At 52.9% G+C, this 25,888-nt stretch overlaps 1 protein-coding gene across 3 annotated transcripts; it reads left to right on the top strand.

Annotated features, from left to right (window-relative positions):
• The first annotated feature begins 1,713 nt into the window (after positions 1-1,713).
• On the top strand, positions 1,714-25,888 carry FLCN (folliculin). Of its 3 annotated transcripts, XM_036278410.1 has the most exons (12): positions 1,714-1,742; positions 13,038-13,304; positions 15,205-15,351; positions 16,225-16,446; positions 17,244-17,404; positions 19,052-19,143; positions 20,611-20,798; positions 21,897-22,010; positions 22,672-22,795; positions 23,887-24,018; positions 24,092-24,197; positions 24,849-25,888. In XM_036278410.1, the coding sequence occupies exons 2-12, from the start codon at positions 13,062-13,064 to the stop codon at positions 25,048-25,050; spliced, it is 1,731 nt and encodes a 576-aa protein (XP_036134303.1). In that variant the 5' UTR covers positions 1,714-1,742; positions 13,038-13,061; the 3' UTR covers positions 25,051-25,888. The 3 variants fall into 3 exon arrangements, with proteins under 3 accessions (XP_036134303.1, XP_036134304.1, XP_036134305.1); XM_036278411.1 differs by lacking the exon at positions 23,887-24,018 and having other exon boundaries at positions 1,716-1,742; XM_036278412.1 differs by lacking the exon at positions 16,225-16,446 and having other exon boundaries at positions 1,717-1,742; positions 24,849-25,887.

Here is a 25,888-nt window from a genome sequence, read left to right on the forward strand (position 1 = left end):
ACCTCATAATTCCACCCCATACTGCTGCTTCTTTTATACCAGTAAAAGATGGCAAAAAAAAAAAAAAAATTGCAATTTCATTCTTTTCTCATGCCCTCTGTTCAGCAGAACATGGAAATTCAATGAGTTAGTGACCACGCGGTTTAAAAAAACTAGACACCCATTTCTTTACTGATTTTAGATAGAGGAAGGGAGAAGGAGAGATAGAAACATCGATTGGCTGCCTCCTGCATGACCCCTGTTAAACTTCCATATTACTACCGCCAGCCTCTTATTGTTTAACCTCGCCCCTAGCCCCTTGTTCCAGGAAACCAAAGCTTATCGCTCCGGCCAGGCGGAGCAGTATCCTGAACCCCCACCCAAACCTAAACTGCCGCTGGAGGAGAACAACTCTTGGAAAGACCCCAGCCCCGACCATCAAGGCCGACCGACTCCTCGGCGGGGCAGCCCCCCACCCCAGCCCTAAGTTTAAAAACCCTTAGTCTGTGCGAACCAGCTGCTGCGCTCCACTTGGAGGCAGCCCAGCTGGTATTTCCCTGCACGTCCCGGTTACCCAGCTCCATCCCGTTCTCATACCCCGCACTGGGATCCCGCCCACAACCTGGGCCGTGCCCTGACCAGGAATCAACCGGCACGTCTTGGTGCGTGGGTCAAGGCTCACACCAGGTGGGCTTTTTTTTTTTCAGCCTCACGGGAGGATGTTTTCCATTTACCTTCAGATAGGGTGGGAAGGGGAGAGAAACACGATGTGAGGCACACATCAACGGGCTGCCCCCACCACGACTGCCTAAGTGCCCTCGACTGAAACGGAGCCTGCGACTCGCTGGTCTGCAGGCCACGCTCTAGCCGCGGAGCCAAACTGGCAGGGCCTCGACTCCCGTCTGCTTTAGGATGGGGGACGTTTGGGGGAGCTGAGGGGCCGCGCACGCCCGGACTCGGGAGCCCAGGCCAGAGGCCCCGCCCACAGGCCGCACCTCCTTTCCCGGGCTGGAGGGCGCTCCTCTGCCCGCAGGCGGAGGTTCCGGGACCGGCATCATTTCTAAGCGGACGTCAGCGGGCGCCCTGCCTGAACGACGTCATTACGTACTCAGAACCGAGGTCTCGCTGTCAGGAGCTCGGCCGAACCCCTGGGGCACCAGGTGGGGGCCGTGCAGGTGCGTCGGCACATGCGCACTGCCGCCCGCCCGCAGGCGTGGAGCGGCCGCCCACCTCCCCGCCGTCTGTCCGCACGTCCCACCCCACAGGGGCTCCTGGGAATTCCATAAAACCCAACGGTTTTCAAGCACTCCTACTGAAAGGAAGCCCAGTGCGGCTCACAGCGTCGCGGGTCTGTGTCCGGGGCCTTCGCTGTGGACGGAGCCCTGGCGCCTAGCTCGCCCCCAGGTCTCTGAAACGTTTGGTTTCTCCCAGCGCCCCCCCGGTGGAATGGTTTCCTCCGCAGCCCCGCCGACGGGTCGAACCATGTGGCACTTCTCGGTGGGGGGTCGGGCCCGAGCGCGGCGGCGAAACGGGCGGTGTCGGGTAGATCCTCGGGGTTCCCGCCCACTGGGAGTCCCTGGGCTGCGGGGACCTCTCGGGCCTCGGAACCTGGAGCGGCTTGGCTCGCCGGGGGGTGGAGGGCGGAGGCGGCTCGAACGGCCGTGCGCCCCTCCGGCTTGGGCGGTGGTACGGCCCGGCCGGCTGCGCGAAGACTCCGCGCCCGAGACTCCGCCTGGCTGTCCGTCCGTCCGTCCGTCCGTCCGGTGAGTGGGCGCGGGCGGCGGGGCTCGGGCTCGCGAAGGGCAGGCCGCGGGAGGAAGGCGCTGGGAGGTGTGCGACGGCCCGAGCAACCCCGGCCGGTGCTTCCCCGAGCGTCGCGTCCAGCGCGCGGCCGTGACGGTGCAGGCCCCACTCGGGGCCCGCGGCGGGGCTCCGCTGTGGACGACAGTGCGCCGGCACGACCGCCGGGACAGGCCGGCAGCGCCCAGGGCGTCGTGCGGTCGCCGTGGGCGGCGGAAGGGGAAGCTGCGGGCGGGCCGGCCTCCGGCCTCGGGTGAGCCGGGGACGCGCCGCGCGGCCGGGCTGGCGATTGGGGCGGCTGGGGGCCCGGGAGGAAGGGGGTGCTCGGGACCTGAGACTGCACGGACGGAGGGGCAGGCGCCCCTGTGAACCCGGAGGCCACGGGCGCGCGAGGATTTTTAAAACTTGCGATACCCGACTTTAGGGCCCTTTCCCCGCAGGGTGTCCGAAAGGTGACACTAGCCACCCGAGTGCATGAGTCAGGATGACACCTTTACCTTTCGTCGTCTTGGCGGAAAGTGCGCTTTGGGCGTTCGTCGGAATCTCGGGTCAGTGCGCCGTGCTGGGCAGGGTGAAGGGCGCTGTCCGAAGGGGTGAGCGTGACCTGGGTCCGCACCCCTCCCTGCGTGGACTTGCTGAGAGACTGCACCCTGTCCTGCCCGCTTCCGGTTTGTGCCCCACCTTTGGTTCAGGGAGAGGGTACGTGCCTTAACTCCTTTCTTCCAGGGGGAGCATTCAGCCTGGATCAGGGTTCTCCAGGGCTGTAAGGACATTTCTCTCCGGTTTGGTGGCTGTGGTCAGTTTCCTGAATGTTTAGCCCAGGGGTCGGTTCCTTATGCATTGAGAGCCAAGGTGGTTATCTGCAGCCATCAGAGGCTGAGGGCATAGCAGAGAAAGTCCTGGAGGAACAAGGTTATCAGTGTCGTAAATAACACTAATAGTGGCACATGACACTGGTTGCCCTTCAGAGTTACGTGTCAGGAGCTCTGGACACAGAAAGCCAGGTGAAAGCCGAAGAAATTGTAGAGCCGCCGTTTGTGTGGGTCCGACCATCAGTGCTCTCTGTGGAACTTCTCACCTTGCACTTGCTGGGATCCCAGTGGACTAGGGGTGCTCCCCCGGGGGAGACTGGTTAAAGCAGCTGCAGGGGATTCCGACGCTGACCACTGCTTAAGAGCCGTGATAATACTGTGTTTATTTGCAAAGTGTTCATACTTAGTGGCATCTTTCATCCTCTGGGGTCCTGTAGAAGGACCATAGGACGTGGGGATGAGCTAGACCCAGGTCTAGGGCACAGCACAGGAGTGGACAGATCGTTCAGAAGTCACTCTGCAGGTCCAGCTCAGCCACTTGGGCAGGGGAAGATTTCTGCCTCTCCCTCGGGTTCCGGAAAGCTTGCTGGAAAGGAAGAGCTGTTAGGCATAGGCAAACCCGATTGTGGCTTTTTTCCCAGCAAACATTTGGCAGAGACTGCAGTGGGAAAGAACTGACTTACGCCGTCCAGATTTCTGGTTCCACATGTAGTGGTCAGCTGAGAGGCAGGGTTTGGCGCTTTGTTGCTCAGCTTTCAGAGCGTGCTCAGAGAGGTTAACTCAAATATTTGACATTGCATGGCCAGAGCGGCTAGAGACAGGATTTTCCAACCCAGAAGGTCTGTGTCTCGGAGCTAAGCGTTATTTAGGGTATCTCACTGCCTTCCAGTGGCAGCTGGCCTTTTAGCCAAGGGTAGAAAGGATGAGGACTATTTTTTTTAGCATTTTATTATTTTACAAAGATTTTTAGATCCTTTATGAAATACTGCTGTAGAAATAAAACTTTAGCTACGGCTTTCTGCAAAAGGCAAAGGCCTGGGGGAACCACTGGAATCCCCCAATCCTCATTTGTGTTGTTCCAATTTGAGGTTGGCTGTAACCTGCGTGAACTTCTTTTCATGCCGCTAAATCCATTGCTTGTAGAATTAGCTCAGATTATTTTCTTAACCTACAAAACATCAGGTCCTAGCTGAAGTATGACTGCCATTGTCCTACCTGACTCATTTGGAAATGGCTTTGAATGCTCTAGTCTAGGCAGGACAGTGGACATGGGATTCTGCTAAGTATAAAGGTCCGTACTGATGCTCCAGGGATGGGAGGAACCTTGGCCAGATGCTACTTTTATGTGGATGCCTTGCTAGAAGGAACCTTTATTTCTCTTTTATGCCTCTCAAAGGAAGACATGGCCTTTTCAGGGTTAACACCTCTGCCTGTAGTTTGGGTCCCTGCACTTCTTCCTCCAGGGTTCTTATTCCATTGGTGGTTGCCTCACCCCCTCTTCCACAATGGATTTTTGTTTTTTTGAGTAAAAAATGTTTTAATGTTGACATTATTGCAGGAGTCCCCCTCCCCACCTCACCTTTGCTCACATCCACCCTCCCCCTTCCTTAGTCTTAACCAGATTGTTGTTTGTGTCCATGGGGTTTGCATATATGTTCTTTATATATTTCCTTCCCCTTCTTTGTCCAGTCCCTCCACCCCTCCCCTTGGGCACCTTCCAGTCTGTTCCATGTATTCATGCTTCCTGTACCCTTTTGTTTGTGCATTTCTTTTGTTCATTAGTCTCCACATGTCAGTAAGTTCATATGATGTCTTTCTCTGGCTTATTTTGCTTAGCATAATACTCTCTAGGTTCCTCCATGCTGTTGCAACAGTAAGATTTCCTTCTTTTTTCAGCTGCTAGTATTCCATTATGTAAATGGACCACAGCCCCCCCCCCCCCCCACCCCCACACACACACTTGTTTAATCCTCACCTGAGGATATTTTCCCCTTAATTCTTAGATAGAGTGGAAGGGAGGGAGAGGAAGAGAACCACACAACCAGGACTGGGCCGGGGATTGAACCTACCACTTTGATCCTTGGCCAATGCTCTACCCATTGAGCAAACTGCCAGGGCTATCACAACTTTTTTTTTTTTTTTTTTTTATCCTCACTGGAGGACATTTTTCCATTTTTTGTTCAGGTAGAGTGGGAGGGAGAGAGAGGAACAGAGAGCGAGAAAGAGAAACATCAATGTGAAAGGAACACATCGAGTGGCTGCCACCCGCACAACCGACCAGGGCCGGGGACAAACTGCAACCGAGGTACGTGCCCTTAGCAGGAACCGAACCCGGGTCTCCCAGGACCGCAGGCCGACGCTCTAACCGCTGAGCCAAACCGGCCAGGGCCATCACAACTTTTTTATCCATTCATCTGCTGATGGACACTTGGGCTGTTTCCAGATCTTAGCAATTGTAAATAGTGCTGCTATGAACATAGAGGTACATATATTCTTTCTGATTGGTGTTTCAGGCTTCTTAGGGTATATCCCTAGAAGTGGGATCACGGGGTCACATGGAAGTTCCATTTTTTAATTTTTTGAGGTAACATAATATTGTTTTCCATAGTGGCTGCACCAGTCTGCATTCCCACCAGCAGTGTACTAGAGTCCCCTTTACTCCACACCCTCGCCAACACTTGTTGATTTATGATAGTAGCCATTTTGATAGGTGTGAGGTGATACCTCATTGTAGGTTTTATTTGCATCTCTCTAATAATTAGTGACCTTGAGCATATTTTCATGTCTATTGGCCATCTGTATGTCCTCTTTGGAGAAGTGTCTATTCAGGTCCTTTGCTCATTTTTAATTGGATTGTTTGTCTTCCCGGTGTTGAGTTGTATACGTTCCTTTTTTTTTTTTTCTTCCCCTTTTTCAATTTATCTTTATTGTTGGAAGTATTACAGATGTCCCTCCTTTTTGCCCCCATTGACACCCTCCTCCCCACTCCCGCCCCCCCCCCCCCCGCCTTCACTGTACTGTTGTCTATGTCCATTGGTTATGCATATACGCATATCAGTTCTTTGGTTTATCTTTTCCTACCCCTCTGTCCCCCTCTCCCTCTGAGGTTTGTCAGTCTGTTCCCTGCTTCCATGTCTCTGGAACTATTTTGTTCATCAGCTTATTTTGTTCATTAGATTCCACAAATAAGTGAGATCATGTGATACTTGTCTTTCTCTGACTGGCTTATTTTGCTTAGCATAATACTCTCCAGGTCCCTCCATGTCATCTCAAAGGGTAAGAGTTCTTTCTTTCTTACAGCTGCATAGTACTCTATTATGTACATGTACCACAGCTTTTTTATCCATTCGTCTACTGAGGGGCACTTGGACTGGTTCCAGATGTTAGCAATTGTAAATAGTGCTGCTGTGAACATAGGGGTACTATATTCTTTCTGATTGGTGTTTCAGGCTTCTTAGGATATATTCCTAGAAGTGGAATCACTGGGTTAAATGGCAGATCAATTTTTAATTTTTTGAGGAAACAACATATTGTTTTCCATAGTGGCTGCACCAGTCTGCATTCTCACCAGCAGTGTATTAGAGTCCCCTTGTCTCCACATCCTTGCCAACACTTGTTGTTTGATGATTTGTTCATGGCGACCATTCTGACAGGTGTGAGGTGATACTTCATAGTTATTAAATTTGCATCTCTCTGATGATTAGTGACATTGAGCATTTTTCATATGTCTCTTGGCCATTTGTATGTCCTTTTTGGAGAGGTGTCTATTTAGGTCTTCTGCCCATTTTTTTTTTAATCCTCACCCGAGGACATTTTTCCATTTTTTGTACAGGTAGAGTGGGAGGGAGAGAGAGGAAGAGAGAGAGAGAGAAACATCGACGTGAAAGGGACACATCGAGTGGCTGCCACCCGCACGACCAACCAGGACCGGGGACAGACTGCAACCGAAGTACGTGCCCTTAGCGGGAACCGAACCCGGGTCTCTCCGGACCGCAGGCCGATGCTCTAACCGCTGAGCCAAACCGGCCAGGTTCTGCCCATTTTTTAATTGACTTGTTTGTCTTCCTTTTGTTGAGTTGTATGAGTACTCTATATGTTTTGGAAGTTGGCCCCTTATCTGATGTATTGTTGGCATTTATGCTCTCCCATATAGTGGGTTCCCATTTCAGTTTGTTGATGGTTTCTTTTGCTGTGCAGAAGCTTTTTAGCTTGGTGTAGTCCCATTTGTTTATCTTTTCCTGAGTTTTCCTTGCCTTTGGAGACATTTCGGCAAAAATATTGCTGTAAGTGATGTCTGAGATTTTACTGCCTATGTTTTCTTCTGGGATTTTTATGGTTTTGTGACTTACATTTTGAGTTTATTCTTGTGTATGGTGTAAGTTGGTGGTCTGGTTTAATTTTTTTCTATGTACCTTGTTTAGTTTTCCCAACACCATTTATTATTATTATTTATTTATTTATTTATTTTATCCTCACCCGAGGACATTTTTCCATTTTTTGTTCAGGTAGAGTGGGAGGGAGAGAGAGGAACAGAGAGAGAGAGAGAAACATCGATGTGAAAGGAACACATCGAGTGGCTGCCACCCGCACAACCGACCAGAGCTGGGGACAAACTGCAACCGAGGTACGCGCCCTTAGCGGGAACCGAACCCCGGGTCTCTCAGGACCGCAGGCCGACGCTCTAACCGCTGAACCAAACCAGCCAGGGCCCCAACACCATTTATTGAAGAGACTTTCTTTACTCCATTGTATGCTCTTGCCACTTTTGTCAAATATTAATTGAACATACTGCTTTGGGTCAATATCTGGGTTCTTAGTTCTGTTTCTTTGATCTATGTTCCTGTTCTTGTGCCAGTACCAGGCTGTTTTGATTACAGTGGCTTTGTAATATATCCTGATATCTGGTATTGTGATCCCCCCCACTTTGTTCTTCTTCTCAAGATTGCTGTGGCTATTTGGGGTCTTTTTTTTTTGTTTTTTTTGTTACATATACATTTTTGAAATATTTTTTTCTAGTTCTGCGAAACATGCCATTGATATTTTAATAGGAATTGCATTGAATCTATAGATTGTTTTGGGTAGTATGGACATTTTAATGATGTTAATTCTTCCAATCCATGAACATGGTATATGCTTCCACTTACTTGTATCTGCCTTAATTTCTTCAGAGTCATGTAATTCTCCAAGTATAGGTCTTTTACCTCCTTGGTTAAGTTTATTCCTAGGGACCTTATTTTTTTGTTGTTGTTGCAGTGGTAAATGGGATTTTTTTTTAGTTTGTCCTTCTGAGAGTTCGTTATTGGTGTATAAAAATGCCATGGATTTCTGGGTGTTAATTTTGTATCCTGCAACTTTGCCAAATTCATTTATTAGATCTAGTAGTTGTTTGGTAGAGTCTTTAGGGTTTTCTGTATACAATATCATGTCATCTGCAAATAATGACTGTTTTACTCCCCCTTTTTTGGATGCTGTTTATTTATTCTTCTTGTCTGATCGCTATGGCTAGAACTTCCAGATCTGTGTAAAATAAGATTGGTGAGAGTGGACATCCCTGCCTTGTTCCTGATCTTAAGGAAAACGCTTTTAGTTTTGGTGCTGGATTTTATTGAATGCTTTTTCTGAATCTGTTGATATAATCATATGATTTTTGTCTTTCATTTTGTTTATGTGATATATCAGATTTATTGATTTGTGTATATTATACCATCCTTGCATCCCTGGGATGAATCCCACTTGGTCATAGTGTATGATTTTAAAAAATATATTTTTATTGATTTTTTTTTTAAGAGAGGGAGGGAGAAGAGAAAGAGAAACATCTATGTGAGAGCATAATATTGATCACCTGCCTCTTGCATGCCCCCTCCTGGGGATTGAGCTATCACTGGGAATTGAACCAGCAACCCTTTTTTTTTTTTTTTTTTTTTATCCTCACCCAAGGACATTTTTCCATGTTTTGGTCAGGTAGAGTGGGAGGGACAGAGAGGAACAGAGAGAGAGAGAGAGAGAGAGAAACATCGACGTGAAAGGAACACATCGAGTGGCCGCCACCCGCACGACCGACCAGGGCTGGGGACAAACTGCAACCGAGGTACGCGCCCTTAGCGGGAACCGAACCCGGGTCTCTCAGGACCGCAGGCTGAGGCTCTAACCGCTGAGCCAAACCGGCCCGGGCGAACCAGCAACCCTTTAGTGAAGTGAATGACACCCTACCAACTGAGCCACACCAGCCAGGGCGGTGTATAATTTTTTTAATGTATTGCTGGATTTGATTTGCTAATATATTGTTGAGGGTATTAGTATTTATGTTCATCAGGGATATTGGCTTATAATTTTCTTTTTTTGTTGTGTCTGTATCTGGTTTTGGTATTAGGATAATGTTGGCCTTGTAGAAGGAGCTTGCAAATCTTCCCCCCTCTTGAATTTTTTTGGAATAGTTTAAGGAGGTTAAGTGTTAGTTCTTTTTTTTTTTTTATCCTCACCTGAGGGCATTTTTTTCCATTTTTTTGTTCAGATAAAGTGGGAGGGAGAAAGAGGAAGAGAGAGAGAAACATCTACGTGAAAGGGACACATCGAGTGGCTGCCCCCCGCACGACCAACCAGGGCCGGGGACAAATTGCAACCAAGGTATATGCCCTTAGCGGGAACCAAACCTGGGTCCCTCTGGACCGCAGGCCGACGCTCTAACTGCTGAACCAAACCGGCCAGGGCTTTAGTTCTTTTTTGAATGTTTGGTAAAATTGGCCTCTGAAACCCTCTGGTCCAGGACTTACGTTTGCTGGGAGATTTTTAATTACTGCTTTGACTTCATTAGTTGTTATTGGTCTATTCAGGTGTTCGGCTTCTTCCTGATTAAGTTTTGGAAGATTGTATGTTTCTAGGAATTTTTCCATTTCACCCAGGTTGTCTATTTTGTTATCATATAGTTGTTCGTAATATTTTCTTACAGTCCTTTGTATTTCTTTGGTGTCATGTTACTTCTCTTTCATTTCTGATTATATTTATTTGGGTCCACTTTCTTTTTTCTTGACGAGTCTGCCTAAAGGTTCATCAGTCTTTCAAAGAACCAGCTTTTGGTCATTGATCTTTTGTATTGTTTTTTATTTTTTATCCTCACTCGAGGACATTTTTGCATATATCTTCAGACAGAGCGGGGAAGAGAGAGAGAGTGAAATATCAATGTGAGAGAGACACATCAACTGGTCGCCACCCACACAACCCCAATTGGGGCTGGGGACAAACTGCAACCGAGGAATGTGCCTTTAGCGGGAACTGAACCCTGGACTCTCTGGTCTGCAGGCTGACTCTCTAACCGCTGAGCCAAACCAGCCAGGGCAATCTTTTGTATTGCTTTCTAATTTCGATGTCATTGATTTCTGCTCTGATCGTTATTTTCCTTCTTTTTACATACTCTTGGCTTTTCCCACCTTTCTCTTTCCAATTCTTTTAAGTGTTGCATTAAGTTGTTTACTATACATTTTTCTTGCTTCTTGACATAGGCCTGTAATGCTATGCATGAATTATCAGACTTCTTTTGCTGTGTTCCATTGATTTTGGGTGGTTTTATGATCATTTTTGTTTGTTTCCAGCTATTTTAAAAATTTCTTCTTTGATCTCATTGGTAACCCATTTATTGTTTAATAACATGCTATTTAACCTCCATGTATTTGAGTATTTTTTAGCTTTTCTATTGTGGTTGATTTCTAGTTTCATGCCATTGTGGTCAGAGAAGATGCTTGATATGATTTCAATCTTCTTGAACTTGTAAGAACTTATTTTGTGCCCTAGCATGTGGTATGTCTTTGAGAATGTTCCATGTACTCTTGAGAAGGATGTAGAATTCATCTGATCTAGTGTGTCATTTAAGGTTGCTGTTTCTTTGTTGACTTTTTTTTTTTTGGTCTTGAAGTGATGTCAGTTGGGTGTTAAAATCCCCTACTATGATTGCATTGCTTTTGATCTCTCCCTTAAAGTCCACCAAAAGATTTTTTATATATTTAGGTACTCCTATATTGGGTGCATACACATTTACAAGGGTTATATCCTCTTGTTGGATCAATCCTTTTATTATTAGGTAGTGTCTTTCTTTGTCTCTTGTTACGTCCTATGTTTTGAAGTCTGTTTTGTCAGCTGTAAGTATTGCTACCCCGGCTTTTCTTCATTTCCATTTGCATGGAATATATTCTTTTCCATCCCTTCACCTTCAGCCTGTGTGAATCTTTTGTTCTGAGTGGTCTCTTGTAGACAGCATATATATGGGTCAGGATTTCTTATCCATCTATTCTGTGTCTTTTGATTAGAACATTTATCTCTGTATATTTAAGATTATTATTGATAGGTACTTATTTATAGCCAATTTTTTATGCCTATGTTTCTTTATATATTTTTTCTTTTTCTTAAAGCAGTTTCTTTAGCATTTCTTGCCATGCTGGTTTGGTGGTACTGGACTTTAGCCTTCTTTTGTTTGGGAAGCTCTTTATTTCACCTTCAATTTTAAATGATAACCTTAGTGGATAGAGCAATCTCGGTTGCAGATTCTTGCTTTTCATCACTTTGAGTACTTCATGTCAATCCCTCTGGCCTGAAGTGTTTCTGTTGAGAGATCAGTATGGGAGCTCCCTTGTAGGTAACTAACTCTCTCTTGCTGCCTTTAAGATTCTCTCTTTGTTTTGCCCTGGCCAGTTTGGCTCAGCGTTAGAGCGTTGGCCTGCAGACCAGAGAGTCCCGGGTTCAGTTCCCGCTAAGGGTACATACCTTGGTTGCAGTTTGTCCCTGGCCCTGGTTGGGGTCGTGTGGGTGGCAGCCACTTGATGTGTCTTTCTCACATTGATGTTTCTCTCTCTCTCCCCTACTCTATCTGAAAATAAATGCTAGAATGTCAGGTGAGGATTAAAAAAAAAAGATTTTCTCTTTGTGTTTAATTTTGGCCATTTTAATTATATGTGTTGGTGTGGGTCTCATTGTGTTGATTTTGTTTGAGACTCTGTTTTACAGCGTATAGATAATTTAACTCTAAGTTGACGGCTCATAGCTCCTGTATTGGACAGTGTGGGACTGGAGAATACATGTTGCTTCTTTAGCCTGGCTTCCAGGCCCTCCTGTGTCACATGTCATGTAAGCTGGGCTGTCACTGGTCCATCTCTGACCTTTGCTCCTGGGTTCTCATTTCCAGATCACCTCCTACCTTTATAGCCTTGCCTGGCCTTTCCCAACCAGAGGGAGTTTGTGTCAGCATTCTCATCCCCTGCTCTCTCTCCCTTACGATGAACGGTCTGCCGCCGTACCCACTCCAAGTCCAGCTCTCAGCCTGTATGCTTGGCCCCACCCTCTGCCTCCTCCAAGATTGCTCCTCACATGATCCCCATTTCCTCACGTGGTCTCTGGGCTATCACTGGAGTTCTCCTCACTGCCTGCCTTTGTCTGTCACCCTGTCCAGCTTTTCCTCCCCTTCACTTGTAAGCTCTGGGGGGAGGGTCCAGGCTCCATCGCGATGCTCCTGACGACCGTGCTCCACTCTAGCCCCATAGTCTCGCTGCCTGTCAGCATCTCCACTTGGAGGTGTAACAGGCAGTGACCCTTGGCCTCCTCCACACTTGCCCTCCGGTCTTCCACATTCCTTTTTTATCGGTTCAGTAGCTCTGCTCCCTTCTTCATGCTCCACAGCCCACCCCTAAGCAGTCGGCTGACTCTGCCTTGGAACGCAGCCCCAGTCTGACTGTTCCCTTCACCTTTCACCCCTCACCCTAGCCCAGGCCACCATCTCTTCTCACGTGAGTAGTGGGAACACCGCAGCTGGCCTCCTGCTCCCCTCCGGCTCCAGCATTCTGTTTCCTGCACAGCAGCCAGAGCGATCCTTTCAATAAGATTCAGATGCATCATGTTTTTCATCAGAGCCCATCAGAGGCTCTCCAACCTCTGGGGAAAAGTGCAGCGTCTTACCTCGGCCTAGAAAGATCCCTAAAATCTTCCTCCTGGTTTTTTGCCCTTGTTTTGACACTCAGACCTCGAGTCGTGCCCCTCCTCAGCCTCCCGAGGCTCCCTCCCCGTTCCTTCAGCTCTTGCTCGAGGAGCCCTTCTGTCTGAGACCCATCCCAGCTCCTGCGTGACTCTTCCCTGTGCTTTCCTCCCTGGTGCTGTCGCTGCAAGAGAAGCAGGGGAAGCTGTCGCTCGTGCGCCGCCCTGCTGGAGGGTTAGCTTCCTGAAGGCGGCATCACATCACCCAAATGTCATTCGCCTTGGAGCCTTGATGGGCGGGGACTATGCTTGTCTGTCTGGTTTTCCCCGACCAAGTACAGTGCTGGCACAGAGTAGGTGATCAGCCTGGCACGGCGGCCCACCTCTGCTGTGTGGAAAGCCTGTTGCTGGTGCCTACCCAGCCCCTGTGCTCCAGAGTTCTGTGGTGTGAACACACACAGGCCAGCTGATGGCATTTTCCCTCCCCCAACACAGGCCTTGTGCTGTCCGTAAGGCACCATGAACGCCATCGTCGCTCTCTGTCATTTCTGTGAGCTCCATGGCCCCCGCACTCTCTTTTGCACTGAGGTTCTGCACGCACCTCTTCCGAGAGGGGCGGAGGACAGCCCCGGCCAGGGTGAACAGGCTGAGGAGGAGGAAGGCGGCATTCAGATGAGCAGTGGGATCTGCACACACAGCCCAGCAGAGGGGGCCAGCGCAGAGTCCAGCAGCCCAGGACCCAAGAAGTCAGATATGTGCGAGGCAAGTTTTCCCGGGGGTGTCAGGGCGTTTCTTCCTCTCCAAGGGTTCTTGCTGGTACTCTGTGTGGACCGGGGGTGAGTGGGAGGCCCTGTGTTCGGTGGATGGGGTCTCACAGCAGGGGGCCTTCAGGTGGTGTGTGCAGACTGTTCTCCATGACATGTTGGCTGCTTTCATGTCCCTCAGTTCCATCCCTTCGTCCTGGATTTAGCTTTTCCAGCCCCCTCAGTGCCAACAGACTGTGGCCACCCACCATCACACCTCTTGTCGGCCCCCTGCACACCCACCATCACACCTCTTGTCGGCCCCCTGCACACCCACCATCACACCTCCTGTCGGTCCCCTGCACTCACGCCATCACACCTCCTGCAGCCGTCCTCCTGCACACCCACCATCACACCTCCTGTCGGCCCCCTGCACACCCACCATCACACCTCCTGTCGGCCCCCTGCACACCCACCATCACACCTCCTGTCGGCCCCCTGCACACCCACCATCACACCTCCTGTCGGCCCCCTGCACACCCACCATCACACCTCCTGTCGGCCCCCTGCACACCCACCATCACACCCTGCGGCCCCCTGCACACCCATCACACCTCCTGTCAGGCCTCACCACTGCACCCACCACACTCCTGTCGGCCCCCTGCACACCCACCATCACACCTCCTGCAGCCGTCACCCTGCACACCCACCATCACACCTCCTGCAGCCGTCACCCTGCACACCCACCATCACACCTCCTGCAGCCGTCACCCTGCACACCCACCATCACACCTCCTGCAGCCGTCACCCTGCACACCCACCATCACACCTCCTGCAGCCGTCACCCTGCACACCCACCATCACACCTCCTGTAGCCGTCACCCTGCACACCCACCATCACACCTCCTGTAGCCGTCACCCTGCACACCCACCATCACACCTCCTGCAGCTGTCACCCTGCACACCCACCATCACACCTCCTGTAGCCGTCACCCTGCACACCCACCATCACACCTCCTGCAGCCGTCACCCTGCACACCCACCATCACACCTCATGTAGCCGTCACCCTGCACACCCACCATCACACCTCCTGTAGCCGTCACCCTGCACACCCACCATCACACCTCCTATCGTCCCCCTGCACACCCACCATCACACCTCCTGTCGGCCCCCTGCACACCCACCATCACACCTCCTGTCGGCCCCCTGCACACCCACCATCACACCTCCTGCAGCCGTCACCCTGCACACCCACCATCACACCTCCTATCGGCCCCCTGCACACCCACATCCACACAGTGGCCCATCCTGGACCCTGGTTCCTTTCACGTGGTTTTCTCAGGGCGTCTCCTTCTCGTGGGGCCCTGGGTATCTGTGAGCTCGGGCGGGGACACTGACGTCCCCTCACCACGCTACTTCCTCACCTGAGGGACCTGGGTGGGACCTGAAATCAGAGGTAGTGTTGGACTCTTGTTCGTGCTAACGCAGACATCTGTGGCCTCCTGAGACCCCTGTCAAGTGGTGTGTCAGGACCAGGGACAGATGCCAGCACCGAGCACTGTGCCAGCCACTTCGAAGCTGTGAGCCTCGTTTCCGCTTTCTCGGTGGGGATTCTCACCGGTGATCATAAGGCTGTCCTCGGTATTAAATGAGATAACATGTGCAGAGCCTCTTGTAAGGTCTGCTACATGAGCACTCAGCAGATGAGATCTGTTCTTCACACCCTGTGAAAACCTCTGTGATCTTTGCGTCTGGCTCTCCTATTCAGGAGACTTGAAGTCCTCAGAAGTGTAACTCTAGAAGCCAGTTATCGTTTACATGAAAATAGACTGAGTTCTCGACTTCAGATTTGCACGAGATAAGAGAGTATGTTGTCTGCTTCCCGACTAACTGGTTTTCTTTTCCTTCTCCTGGGCAGGGCTGCCGGTCACTTGCTGCGGGGCATCCCGGGTACATCAGCCATGATAAAGAGACTTCGATTAAATATGTCAGCCACCAGCACCCCAGCCACCCCCAGCTCTTCAGCATAGTCCGCCAGGCATGCGTGCGGAGCCTGAGCTGCGAGGTGAGCGCCTGTGATGGGCAGCGGGCAGCTGTCTCTGTGGGCATCTCACACACTCCAGGAGGCCCAGACAGGGTCATGTTGGCCTTGGAAAGGACGACGGCAGTCAGTCCTGTCGTCAGGAGGCCGGGCAGATCAGTGAGCAGGGAGCACGGGGTAGGCTCTGTTCTCCAGAATCCAGATCCGTTGTGCTGGACTCGGGTTTGCTAAGTAGGTGCCAGCTTGGCATTTTAAGCACCACGTTTTGTCATTTGTTCATTCTTAATGGACTTATTTGTAGGATATGTCATTTACCACATCAGATACCACCTGTTTTTTTTGTTTTTTGTTCAGATAGAGCGGGAGGGAGAGAGAGGAAGAGAGAGAGAGAAACATCGATGTGAAAGGGACACATCGAGTGGCTGCCACCTGCACGACCAACCAGGGCCGGGGATAAACTGCAACCGAGGTACATGCCCTTAGCGGGAACCGAACCTGGGTCTCTCTGGACCGCAGGCCAACGCTCCAACCGCTGAGCCAAACCGGCCAGGGCCAGACACCACCTGTTTTATTTTCTCAATCATCATGTGTCCTCAGACCCTACTGAGTGAGGTTGGCAAACTTCAGTCTGGGGTGGATCTATTGTTTGTATAGGAGTTACGTGTGGCTTAAGTGTGACGAATCTACTGGCCCTTGCGCTCCCTGGTAACAGATGCTGTCTGTAGAAAGTGTGACCCTGGGAGCAGATGAAAGCAGTTTCCCTCCCTCCTCCCTTCCCATCCCACACTTCCTGCAGTAGTGGTGGCTAATGAGTGCAGACAGGAAATCTGAGCAGAAGGGTTTGCCCGTGACTGAAGCAGAGAGGGGACCTGTCCTGGGGGCTGTCGTGTCGCCCAGGTCTGCCCGGGCCGCGAAGGCCCCATCTTCTTCGGGGACGAGCAGCATGGCTTTGTGCTCAGCCACACCTTCTTCATCAAAGACAGCCTGGCCAGGGGCTTCCAGCGCTGGTACAGTGTCATCGCCATCATGATGGACCGGATCTACCTCATCAACTCCTGGCCCTTCCTGCTGGGAAAGATCCGGGGGATCATCGATGAGCTGCAGGGCAAGGCGCTCAAGGTGACCCGGCTGGCGGGCAGTGGGGCCGCGGGGGAGGAGCGGTGCGCCGAGGCAGGTGTGGCCTGGGGCCTGCCTGTGCTGCCTGTCCGGCCGTCCTCTGGCCTCAGAGTTGGGACTGGCCGCAAGCCTCGCGGTCAGTGAGCGGTCCCGCTTGCCTCACCGGTCTCCCTAGTCTGTTCTGGTCTGGTCAGCTCCGGCTTCTTCACTGCAGTCAGACCCAGTGTCACCCCTGGTCTTTCTGTCCTCTGACCTCTGCTGCGAAGCCTGTGCCCTGATTGTGCTGCAGCCCCTCCCTCCAGCGTGGCCTGCATCTCAAACCTCAGTGACTTAGACCACAGTTTTTCTTGTTCATGTTGCTTGTCTGTTGCAGGGATGGGGGCATCTGCTCATTGTAGGGGTCCTGGCAAGTGGGGCCACAGCCACACTGAATATTGTCATTTGCCTGCGAGAGGGAACAGAGGGTACTAGTCACGTGTCCTAGCCACAGGCTCTGAGTAGTGAACGTCTCCATGCGCTGGGACAGAGGGGCCTGGGAGCACTTGGAGAGCCACAGTCATGACACTGAGCACATCCACCACCCGCACATCTGCCGAGTCAGGGACTCTGTTGTGGGAGGGGGCACAGGAGAAATCCTGACCCAGCTGCTCTTTCAGGCGTCTCCTAACACAGCTGGCGGCAGACCCTCTGCCTGGCCCTGGGGCAGCTGGGCTCCGCAGCAGGAGCAGCGCTCTGGAGGCTGTGACGGGCGGGCTGGCGGGCTGGCTGTGTGAGGGCCGCCCCTCTCCTTTGCGTTCCAGGTGTTTGAGGCGGAGCAGTTCGGGTGCCCGCAGCGGGCGCAGAGGATGAACACGGCCTTCACTCCGTTCCTGCACCAGAGGAACGGCAACGCCGCCCGCTCGCTGACGTCCCTGACGAGCGACGACAACCTGTGGGCATGCCTGCACACCTCCTTCGCGTGGTAACGAGGCTTGGGTCGCTCAGCAGCTCTTAGCGGATTCGGGGGGCAGTCGTGGGTGCCTCCCTGCTGTGTACTTACTGACTGAGCACTGAACTGGATGCGTTCCGAGTGTGCAGACACATTTGTGTGGAACTCATCCTGACGATGTCTTTGTGTTTTCTTTTAATCCTCACCCAAGGATATTTTTCCATTTATCTTCAGATAGAGTGGGAGGGAGGGAGAGGGAGAGAGAGACAGAGAGAAACATAGATGTGAGAGAGAGACTCATTGACTGGTTGTCTCCCGCATGACCCTGGCCGGGGCCGGAATGAGGTCCGTGCCCTTGACAGGAACCAAACTTGTGACTCATTGGTCCGCGGGACAGCGCTCCAGCCGCTGTGCCAAACTGGCTAGGACCCTAATGATGTTTTTATTTTTAATTATCTATTTTTTAGATAATATCCTTTTGTTCTTTATTGATTTTAGAGAGAGAGGAAAGGAGAGGGAGAGAGATAGAAACATCGATGAGAGAGAACATTGATTGGCCGCCTCCTGCATGCCCCCCACTGGGGATCAGTCCCACAACCTGGGCATGTGCCCTGACCAGGAATCGAACTGGCGATGCTCAACCACTGAGCCACACCAGCCAGTTCTGGCTCAGACTCAGGGGTTTTTGGACAGCTCGGCTGTGTCATCTGAAGGCTTGGCTCCCTCCCGGGGCGAGCAGGTCGGTGCTGGCTACTTAGTTCCTCACTGTGTGGACACATGAGCGGACTTGCCTCAGAGTGAGTGACCAGGGAGTGAGGTGGGACAGGCAGGGTCTCCAGACCTGCCTGGACCGTCACGGGGTGACTGCCAGCGTGTGCCGTGTCGGGGATGTGCTGTGTCACTAAGGCAGCCTGGTCAGGGGAGAGGACTGTCGTCTTTGGAAGGGGGATGTCGGTGAATTTGTGGACATTTGACATGACCACGATTGTCCCTGTTCTCCCACAGTGAGGTCTCCTTCCACAGACCCCCCGACTCTCGTTCCCACGCAGTGTCAGCCTGACGTCAGGGGCTCATGGCCTGGGTCCTGGCGGGGCTTCTTGGGTGTGCACCCTCGAGCACTGCCCCCAAGGCCCTTTGAACCCCCACCCCTCTGACAGGCCTTCCTGCTGTCTTCAAATTGGCTTTCGTTAGGGGAACTTGAAACAGCTCGAAGTGGAATAAGTAGTGTAATGAACCAGGCATCCACCATCCGGCTTTAGTGGTTGTCAACGTTTTACTGCCTTTCCTTCTGTGCCCTCAGTTTTCTAGGAATTTTTAAAGCAAATGTTAGTTGTATCCTTTCAACCATAAAGCCGTCATCCTATCCAACAAAATGGACTAATTCCTTAGTATCATCCGGCCCCATCCAAGTTCACTTTTCCTGTTTTGCCTCAGAATTGACTTGAATTGGATCAGAACGCATGTGTAGATGGTTCTAAATCTTGGTCCAGAACAGTCGCCCCCCACTTCCCTGTCCCCTGTGCTGGCGCACCCAGGCTGTCTGTTTTCTGCCTGGCCGATGGCACTGAGTACCACTCAACAGTCTTCACACTGTTTCCTGGAGATGGGTGGGCAGATCAGGAGGTTTGATCGGCTCGTGGTCTAGCTTCCCTTTGCGAGAACACTGACGCTTGTCCCCAGGCTCCTGAAGGCATGTGGCAGCCGGCTGACCGAGAAGCTCCTGGAGGGCGCGCCCACCGAGGACACGCTGGTGCAGATGGAGAAGCTCGCGGGTGAGCGAGGGCTTGTCCTGCAGCCACTGGCCTGCAGGGCCGCTCGGGCTGCCCTAGCACCCGCCCTCCTCCACGCCGGCCGAAAGCTGGGGGAGGGGACTCGGGGGTGAATACCCCATGAGGGGCATCTGCAGAAGAGCTCCCCTTGAGAGTGGCCCAGGCAGGCTGTAAGGCCCCTGTGAGGCTGTCGGTCTGTGGAGGACGGAACGCTTTCTTGTCCCTGTTTCCTCATCGGCCAGGCGCTCGGCCCGCAGACAGCCCTGCTCTGTGCTCCTTGCCGGTGAAGCAGCGGCTCCGTGCGGCGGCTCTCGCACCTCGCCGGTGCCTGGACCACTCCCCCAGGCGTGCCATGAGACCTTTGCGTCTGGGGGCTTCCCGGGGTTCTGGTGTGGCCCCAGCAGCCCAGGAGCCTCTGTCTCCATCCTGGCCGTGCCTGTCCTTCAGAGAGGGTTCAGGCCTTGGTGATTCGGGTCCAGTCGGCTGTGTGGCCGGCTGCCCTGACCTGTGGTGCTGTGGGTGGTGTGTTGTCGGAACCTGGTGTGCTTTAGTCGCAGACAGCGGACCCTGAGGAGCTGGGGCTGGCTCAGGGTTCCTCAGCAGCCAGTGATAGTACATGTGTGCTCACACCTTCCTGAGGGGGGGTGTCAGCCAGAGGAGAACGTACCCGGAAGAGGTTGGACCTTGCCGTCATGATCAACTGACCTAGAATGGTTTTTATTACAGTGGGTGTGAGTGTCTGGGCTGGTGAGGATGGTAAAGCGGACTGGGTGAGATTTCCTCGTACAGAGCCAAGCACACGAGGAAAACATTTTTGGGCTGGTCTGTGTTCTGGTCACAGGAGGCTCAGACCTGCCCTGCTGCTCTGTGTGCGTGTGCAAGAGCCCTCCCCAAGGGTCCCCATGGGAGGGTGCCGTGGAGACTAGTCAAAACAAATACTTTGTCTTTAAAATGAGAACAGTATTGACCTCAGGACAGTTGAAAGGATGAATAATGTGTGGAAGCTCTTAGAATAGTGCCTGAGGATGAGCTCAGTAAATAGAAGCTGTTGCCATTCTTACCGTTGTTTAAACTGCTGCCAGTGAGCAGCTCTCAGTGGGCAGGCGCGGGCAGGTGTGGGCGGTGGGCAGGTGCGGTGGGCGGTGGGCAGGTGCGGTGGGCGGTGGGCAGGTGCGGTGGGCGGTGGGCAGGTGCGGTGGGCGGTGGGCAGGTGCGGTGGGCAGATGCGGGCTTCACAGTGCAGAGCAGGGCTCTGGCCTATGCACAGCAGGCCTGGCCATCGCAGCCCATCCCAAGGCTTCGAGGGTGAACAGGAGTGTAGACAACTGGCCACAACCAGAAATTAGTAACCTGTAGTAGTTCAGCACAAGGTGCCTTGGCCCGAAGTGATCACCTAGGAGACTTGCACCCAGGCAGTGAAGGAGCCCAGGGCAGCAGGGTTCACAGCGGCCTTTGTTGTCCGTCTTGCAGATTTAGAAGAGGAATCAGAAAGTTGGGACAACTCTGAGGCTGAAGAGGAAAAAGCCCCTGTCTTGCCAGTGGGTGCAGAAGGGCGGGAGCTGACCAAATGCCTGACAGGCTCTTCCTTGCTCTCCGACTGCGAGAACTGGCAGCCCCGAAAGCTGTCTGTCTTCAAGTCCCTCCGGCACATGAGACAGGTGGGCGGTGGAGGGCAGAGGCCTGATCAGAAACGCAGGAGAGCCCCCTCCTCAGCTTCCAGCTCTTCTCATCCAGCACACTCTGTCCTGTGGGCCCATCGTGTTCAAGACCCAGCAGGGACTGCTTGGTTAGGAGGAACCAAGAACCTTCTTGGTGGTTGCAGGTTTGATTCCTGGTCAGGGCACATAACGAATCAACCAATGAATGCATAAATAAGTGGAGCAATTAATCAATGTCTCTCTCTCTGAAAAATCAGTAATAATTAAACATATCTTTGGGTGAGGATTTTTTAAAAAGGTGGGACAGAGGGGGGCTGATGGAGATGGAAGCAGAACAGGGTCAGGACAAATGGAGCAGTCGTGGTCTGACTCGGACTGAGAGCATACTAGCTGTAAGGGCACTCGGGAGCTCAGGGTGCTGAGTGTGTTAGTGTGGCGTTGGGGGTGTGGTGCACATTGGGGTTGTGTAGGAGACAATTGCGGTTGTCTCTTCGTGGGCCCAGAACTGCTGCGATGCCTGTGACTCACTTCCAAGTGGCCCAGCGCGGTGAAGGGAGGAGAGGGCATGCTGCAGAAAGCTAGTCTTCTCTGCCCCAGGCCTTGGGAATAAAGTTTAGGGAAAGGATCTTATAAAATGTGCGAGAGCCGCCCTGGCCAGTTTGGCTCAGCGGTTAGAGCATTGGCCTGCGCACCAGAGAGACCCGGGTTCGGTTCCTGCTAACGGCACGTACCTCGGTTGCAGTTTGTCCCCGGCCCTGGTTGGGGTCGTGTGGGTGGGGACTAGTCGATGTGTCTGTCTCTCTCACATCAATGTTTCTCTCTCTTTCTTCCTCTCTCCCTCCTGCTCTATCTGAAGATAAATGCAAAAAGGGTCCTCGGGTGAGGATAAAAAAAAATAAAATGTGCAAGTTTTGGGATCAGGATTTTAGGTACAAATCTGGGGACTTCTGCCTGCCTCCTTCTGATGTTGGGCAAGTCACTCAGCCTCCCCAAGAGGAGCACTGTCCCCCGACTGGCCTTCCTTTGCTGTACAGAGCCAGTTTCTAGACAAACACACAGAGGGCATCAGTTGGGCAGAAAGCACTGGCTCTGTTCCAGGTCCTGGGCGCCCCATCCTTCCGCACGCTGGCCTGGCACGTTCTCATGGGGAACCAGGTGGTCTGGAGGAGCAGAGACGCAGACCTCGTCCTGTCCGCTTTTGAGGTTCTCCGGGTGAGTGCCCTTCCTTTGTGTTTCATAGCACGAGTGTTTGCTTGGTGGGTTTGGTGTGGCTGTTGGGACGCGTCAGTGGCACAGTGCGGAGGGTCATTCCTGAGCCCAGGGTCCATGTGTCCTCCACTGTTGAAATGACAGTCATTATGGTTTTTATCTCCAGTGGGAGGAGCCTGTGCTGTCCTGATACATGGATAACTAGTCTCCCTCTCCCCACTCCCAGCCCCGGCTCCCTCTGGGAGGCCACTGCAGTGGCTCACAGCTTAGAGCAGGTCTGAGGCAGCACACTCCCGCACCACGGTCAGCAGTCGGGCGGTGCCGGGTCTGTCCCGGAGGTGTGCTGCCCAGGCCTGAGCTGGGCGCATCATTAAGTTGTTAGGAAGGGTCTGTGAGGGCATGAAATGAAGGTGACACAGCTCCTTGGAAGCTTACAATGTCTTTGTCAGATGAGGGCAGAGACAAACTCCTGAGAAATGTAAAAATGATGTAAGAATTAACACCAAAAGGCAACACAAGTTGTGTGACCAGTGGCCCAGAGATACCCAGTGGGGCTGAGGGACCAGGAACGCCTTCTGGAGGAGGGAGGCTTTGGCTGGAGCTGCAGGGGGCCGTCCAGGGGATGCTCCAGCAGGTGTCAGTTCTGAGTCGCTGTCTTTTCCAGACCATGCTGCCCGTGGGCTGTGTCCGCATCATCCCTTACAGCAGCCAGTATGAGGAGGCCTACCGCTGCAACTTCCTGGGGCTCAGCCCGCAAGTGCAGATCCCCCCCCATGTGCTCGCCTCCGGTGCGTGCCTTCCGTCTGAGCCCGGTCCCTGCACGTGGGGCTGAGACGTGGAGCTGGGTCTTGGCTGTGCATTGGAGGATGTCACCTGCTGGCCTCGGGCAGGAGGACCCACACTGTAGGGCCTGCTTCCCAGTGCCACTGAGCCTGTGTTCTATCTTTAACATGGCGGAGGGTGGGACTGGCTTCTCCTAACACAGGGGCTTGCCGGGTGGCTCTTCGTCGGGGGTGGGGACAACAGGAGTGGGTGTGAGGACGGCAGTGCCATCCTGGGGGTGAGTCAGGGAGCCTGGACCCGGAGCGCACCTTCGTGTTCTTTGGCCTCATGGTCGTCCTCTGCTCCCCGGTTCTGCATGCTTCCTTGTCCTCTCCACAGGTTTTCTCTTCCGTATGCCTTTTTAAGTCCGTGTATTTGAGCCAAAACTGACAACACACGCTGGGGAGCGCGATCTCACATGCTCCCCTTTACACCTTAAACACCTTTCACACCCATCAGCACAGCGGCCCGCGGCCCGGTCCGCCCTCGGCGCTGACCAGTTGAGTCCGTTGGGCGCACCGCGGGAAGCTACTCACATCCACGCTGTGTGCTTAGGGAGTTCAGGAGGCAGCCGGGGTGCGGGTCCCAGCCAGTGGGCACTCCTCTGGCGTCAGTGGGAAGTCAGTCACCCACAGTGTGGCGCTCAGCTCCCGGAACTGCCCCCATCCAGCACCCGGACCGGGTCTGGAGGGCCTGAGCGGTGTCTGTCCTGGGCGGTGGTCAGACTCGGCTCTGCTTCCACACACAGGCTCGGAAGTCTTCCCGCTTTGCCTGTGGCTCTGGGCGAGGCACTTTGCCCCTTCGGTTTCCCAGCCTACAAGGGGAGACAATGGGCCTCTCCCCAGCAGGCATAGGGCTGCTTAGTACAACACGAATTGAGGCATATAGTTCGTGCTGTAAAATAATACGTTGTTAGTTCAGCTCAGGCAGAAGTTTAAACCTCCACCATTCACAAATCACAGAAGGTTTTAGCTGCAGAAGCATCCGTCTCAGGGACTGTGGGTCTCCGGGGGCTGGTGCCAGGCTGGGCCTCCCTGAGCAGGCGGTGTCCCTGCAGAGTTTGCGGTCATCGTGGAGGCCCGTCCCGCCTCTCCCTCCCGCCCCCACCCTGCCGGCTGGGAGGGCGACCAGCCTCTCAGCAAGTACGAGTTTGTGGTGACCAGTGGCAGCCCCGTCGCTGCGGACCGAGGTGGGTGCCCTTCCCGGAGGGGGAGCGGGGAGGGTGCAAGGCTGCCTCTCACCCCGCCCCGCCCCTCTCCCAGTGGGCCCCACCATTCTGAACAAGATGGAAGCCGCTCTGACCAACCAGAACCTGTCTGTGGACGTGGTCGACCAGTGTCTCATCTGCCTCAAAGAGGAGTGGATGAAGTAAGTGCAGGCTGCCTGCCCCCCGCCTGTGCTCCCGGCCGGCGGGCCGCGGGGTCCACTAAGGAGGCCAGAGCTGTTTCAGAAGGCGAGGCTGCGGCGCGGGAGACGAGCAGCCAGGGGAGGCCGGGGCCGCGGGGCGGGGGCTCCCGGGGAGGGTCTAGAGTGAGGGTTAAGTGGGAGCTCAGACACCAGCCCCACCACTTCGTGTACTAGCTGGGGGCGCTACGCAGATGGCCCAGCGCCCCGGGCCTGGCTGCTCCGAGGGTGACACCTGCCTCCAAGGGAAGCAGTGGTTTTTGCTGCTTAATTAACTTTAAGAATCAGAGAGATCATGGGCGTTCTAAAGCACGTGACCATTTCCTCCCGCCTTCTCAGTAATCTGTCAAATTCAGTCAAACATTGTCCTGATTTCAAATAATACAGTGAGGCTTAGGTTCAACCGAGCCCTTTCATGAATTTAAGGACATTTGTTTTCTCTTTTCCTTGCCCCGTGGTGGGCGCAGCCGGGTTGCCCAGGGCAGTGGAGACCTAGGGCGAGCGGGCGGGGCTGCTGCCTCGTCTCTTCGAGGGTGTGCCCTCCAGCTGCGCTCGCAGGACCAGAGCTCTGGTGCCTGTGCTGTGGTTCTGAGTGTTTTGTTTTGTTTCCTACAGCAAAGTGAAGGTCCTTTTTAAATTCACCAAGGTGGACAGTCGACCTAAAGAGGACACACAGAAGCTCCTAAGCATCCTCGGAGCATCAGAGGAGGACAACGTGAAGCTGCTCAAGTTCTGGATGACTGGCCTGAGCAAAACCTACAAGTCACACCTCATGTCCACAGTCCGGAGCCCCACAGCCACAGAGCCCCGTAATTGACTCCACGTTAAGGTCTCTGTGACGCCTTCTGGGAAGTGTAGTGATGGCCATCCTGCCATGGAGCTCAGGGGCGGGTCCTGCAGTCGCAGGTGGTTCTCATTCCGACCTGCGGGCACAGAGCTGTTTCCAAGCAAGGACCGGAAGCTTGGGGCTGAGCTCCACGGCCGTGGGGTTTGGGCCTGGCGTAGTTCTTGGGACCATCCCACAAGCTGCTTCAGGTGCTGCAGCCTGTAGAGGACAGTCCCCTGCCTTGCACACCTGTTAGAAAAGACTAAGGAGATGTGTGTTTCATTCCTCTCATGGACTCAGCTCTCAGAGTTTATAGGGAAGACACGCAGGCCAATTTGGACTTGGATGTTTTAGTCATGATATACCTTCTCTTGAGGTTAACATTCAAAACTTTCTATTCTGAAATTCAGCAAGAATTTTCCTGGTTTTATATGCACGCATGTATATATTGCTACAGTGGTGAATTTTCAAGACAGGTGCTGACCTTGAGTCATTTTCAGTAGCCTGGTTTTGTTGTAGGGCCCTGGGAGAGGTGTTCAGGGTAAAGAGGATACGTTCCTCATTGCTGGATCCTCGGGAATTTGTTCTGCAGTCATGTGACTGCCCGTCTTCTGGCCACGCCTTTCTGAGGTTGCTTTGAAGTCACCCTGTGGCTGAGGGCGAGCACCTGATCTTCCTTACGCAGTGATGCTTCGCTGAGGTGTTCAGTGGAGCCATCTGACTTCCTGGCTCACTGTACGCAGTTTAGACACCACCATACTTGTATTCCACGTCACTTCGTTCTTTTTTGTTGTTGCTAATCCTCACCTGAGGATATTTTCTCTTTGCT

This window comes from Molossus molossus, unplaced genomic scaffold (assembly GCF_014108415.1).
Source record: "Molossus molossus isolate mMolMol1 unplaced genomic scaffold, mMolMol1.p scaffold_m16_p_28, whole genome shotgun sequence".
Lineage (NCBI taxonomy): Eukaryota > Metazoa > Chordata > Mammalia > Chiroptera > Molossidae > Molossus > Molossus molossus.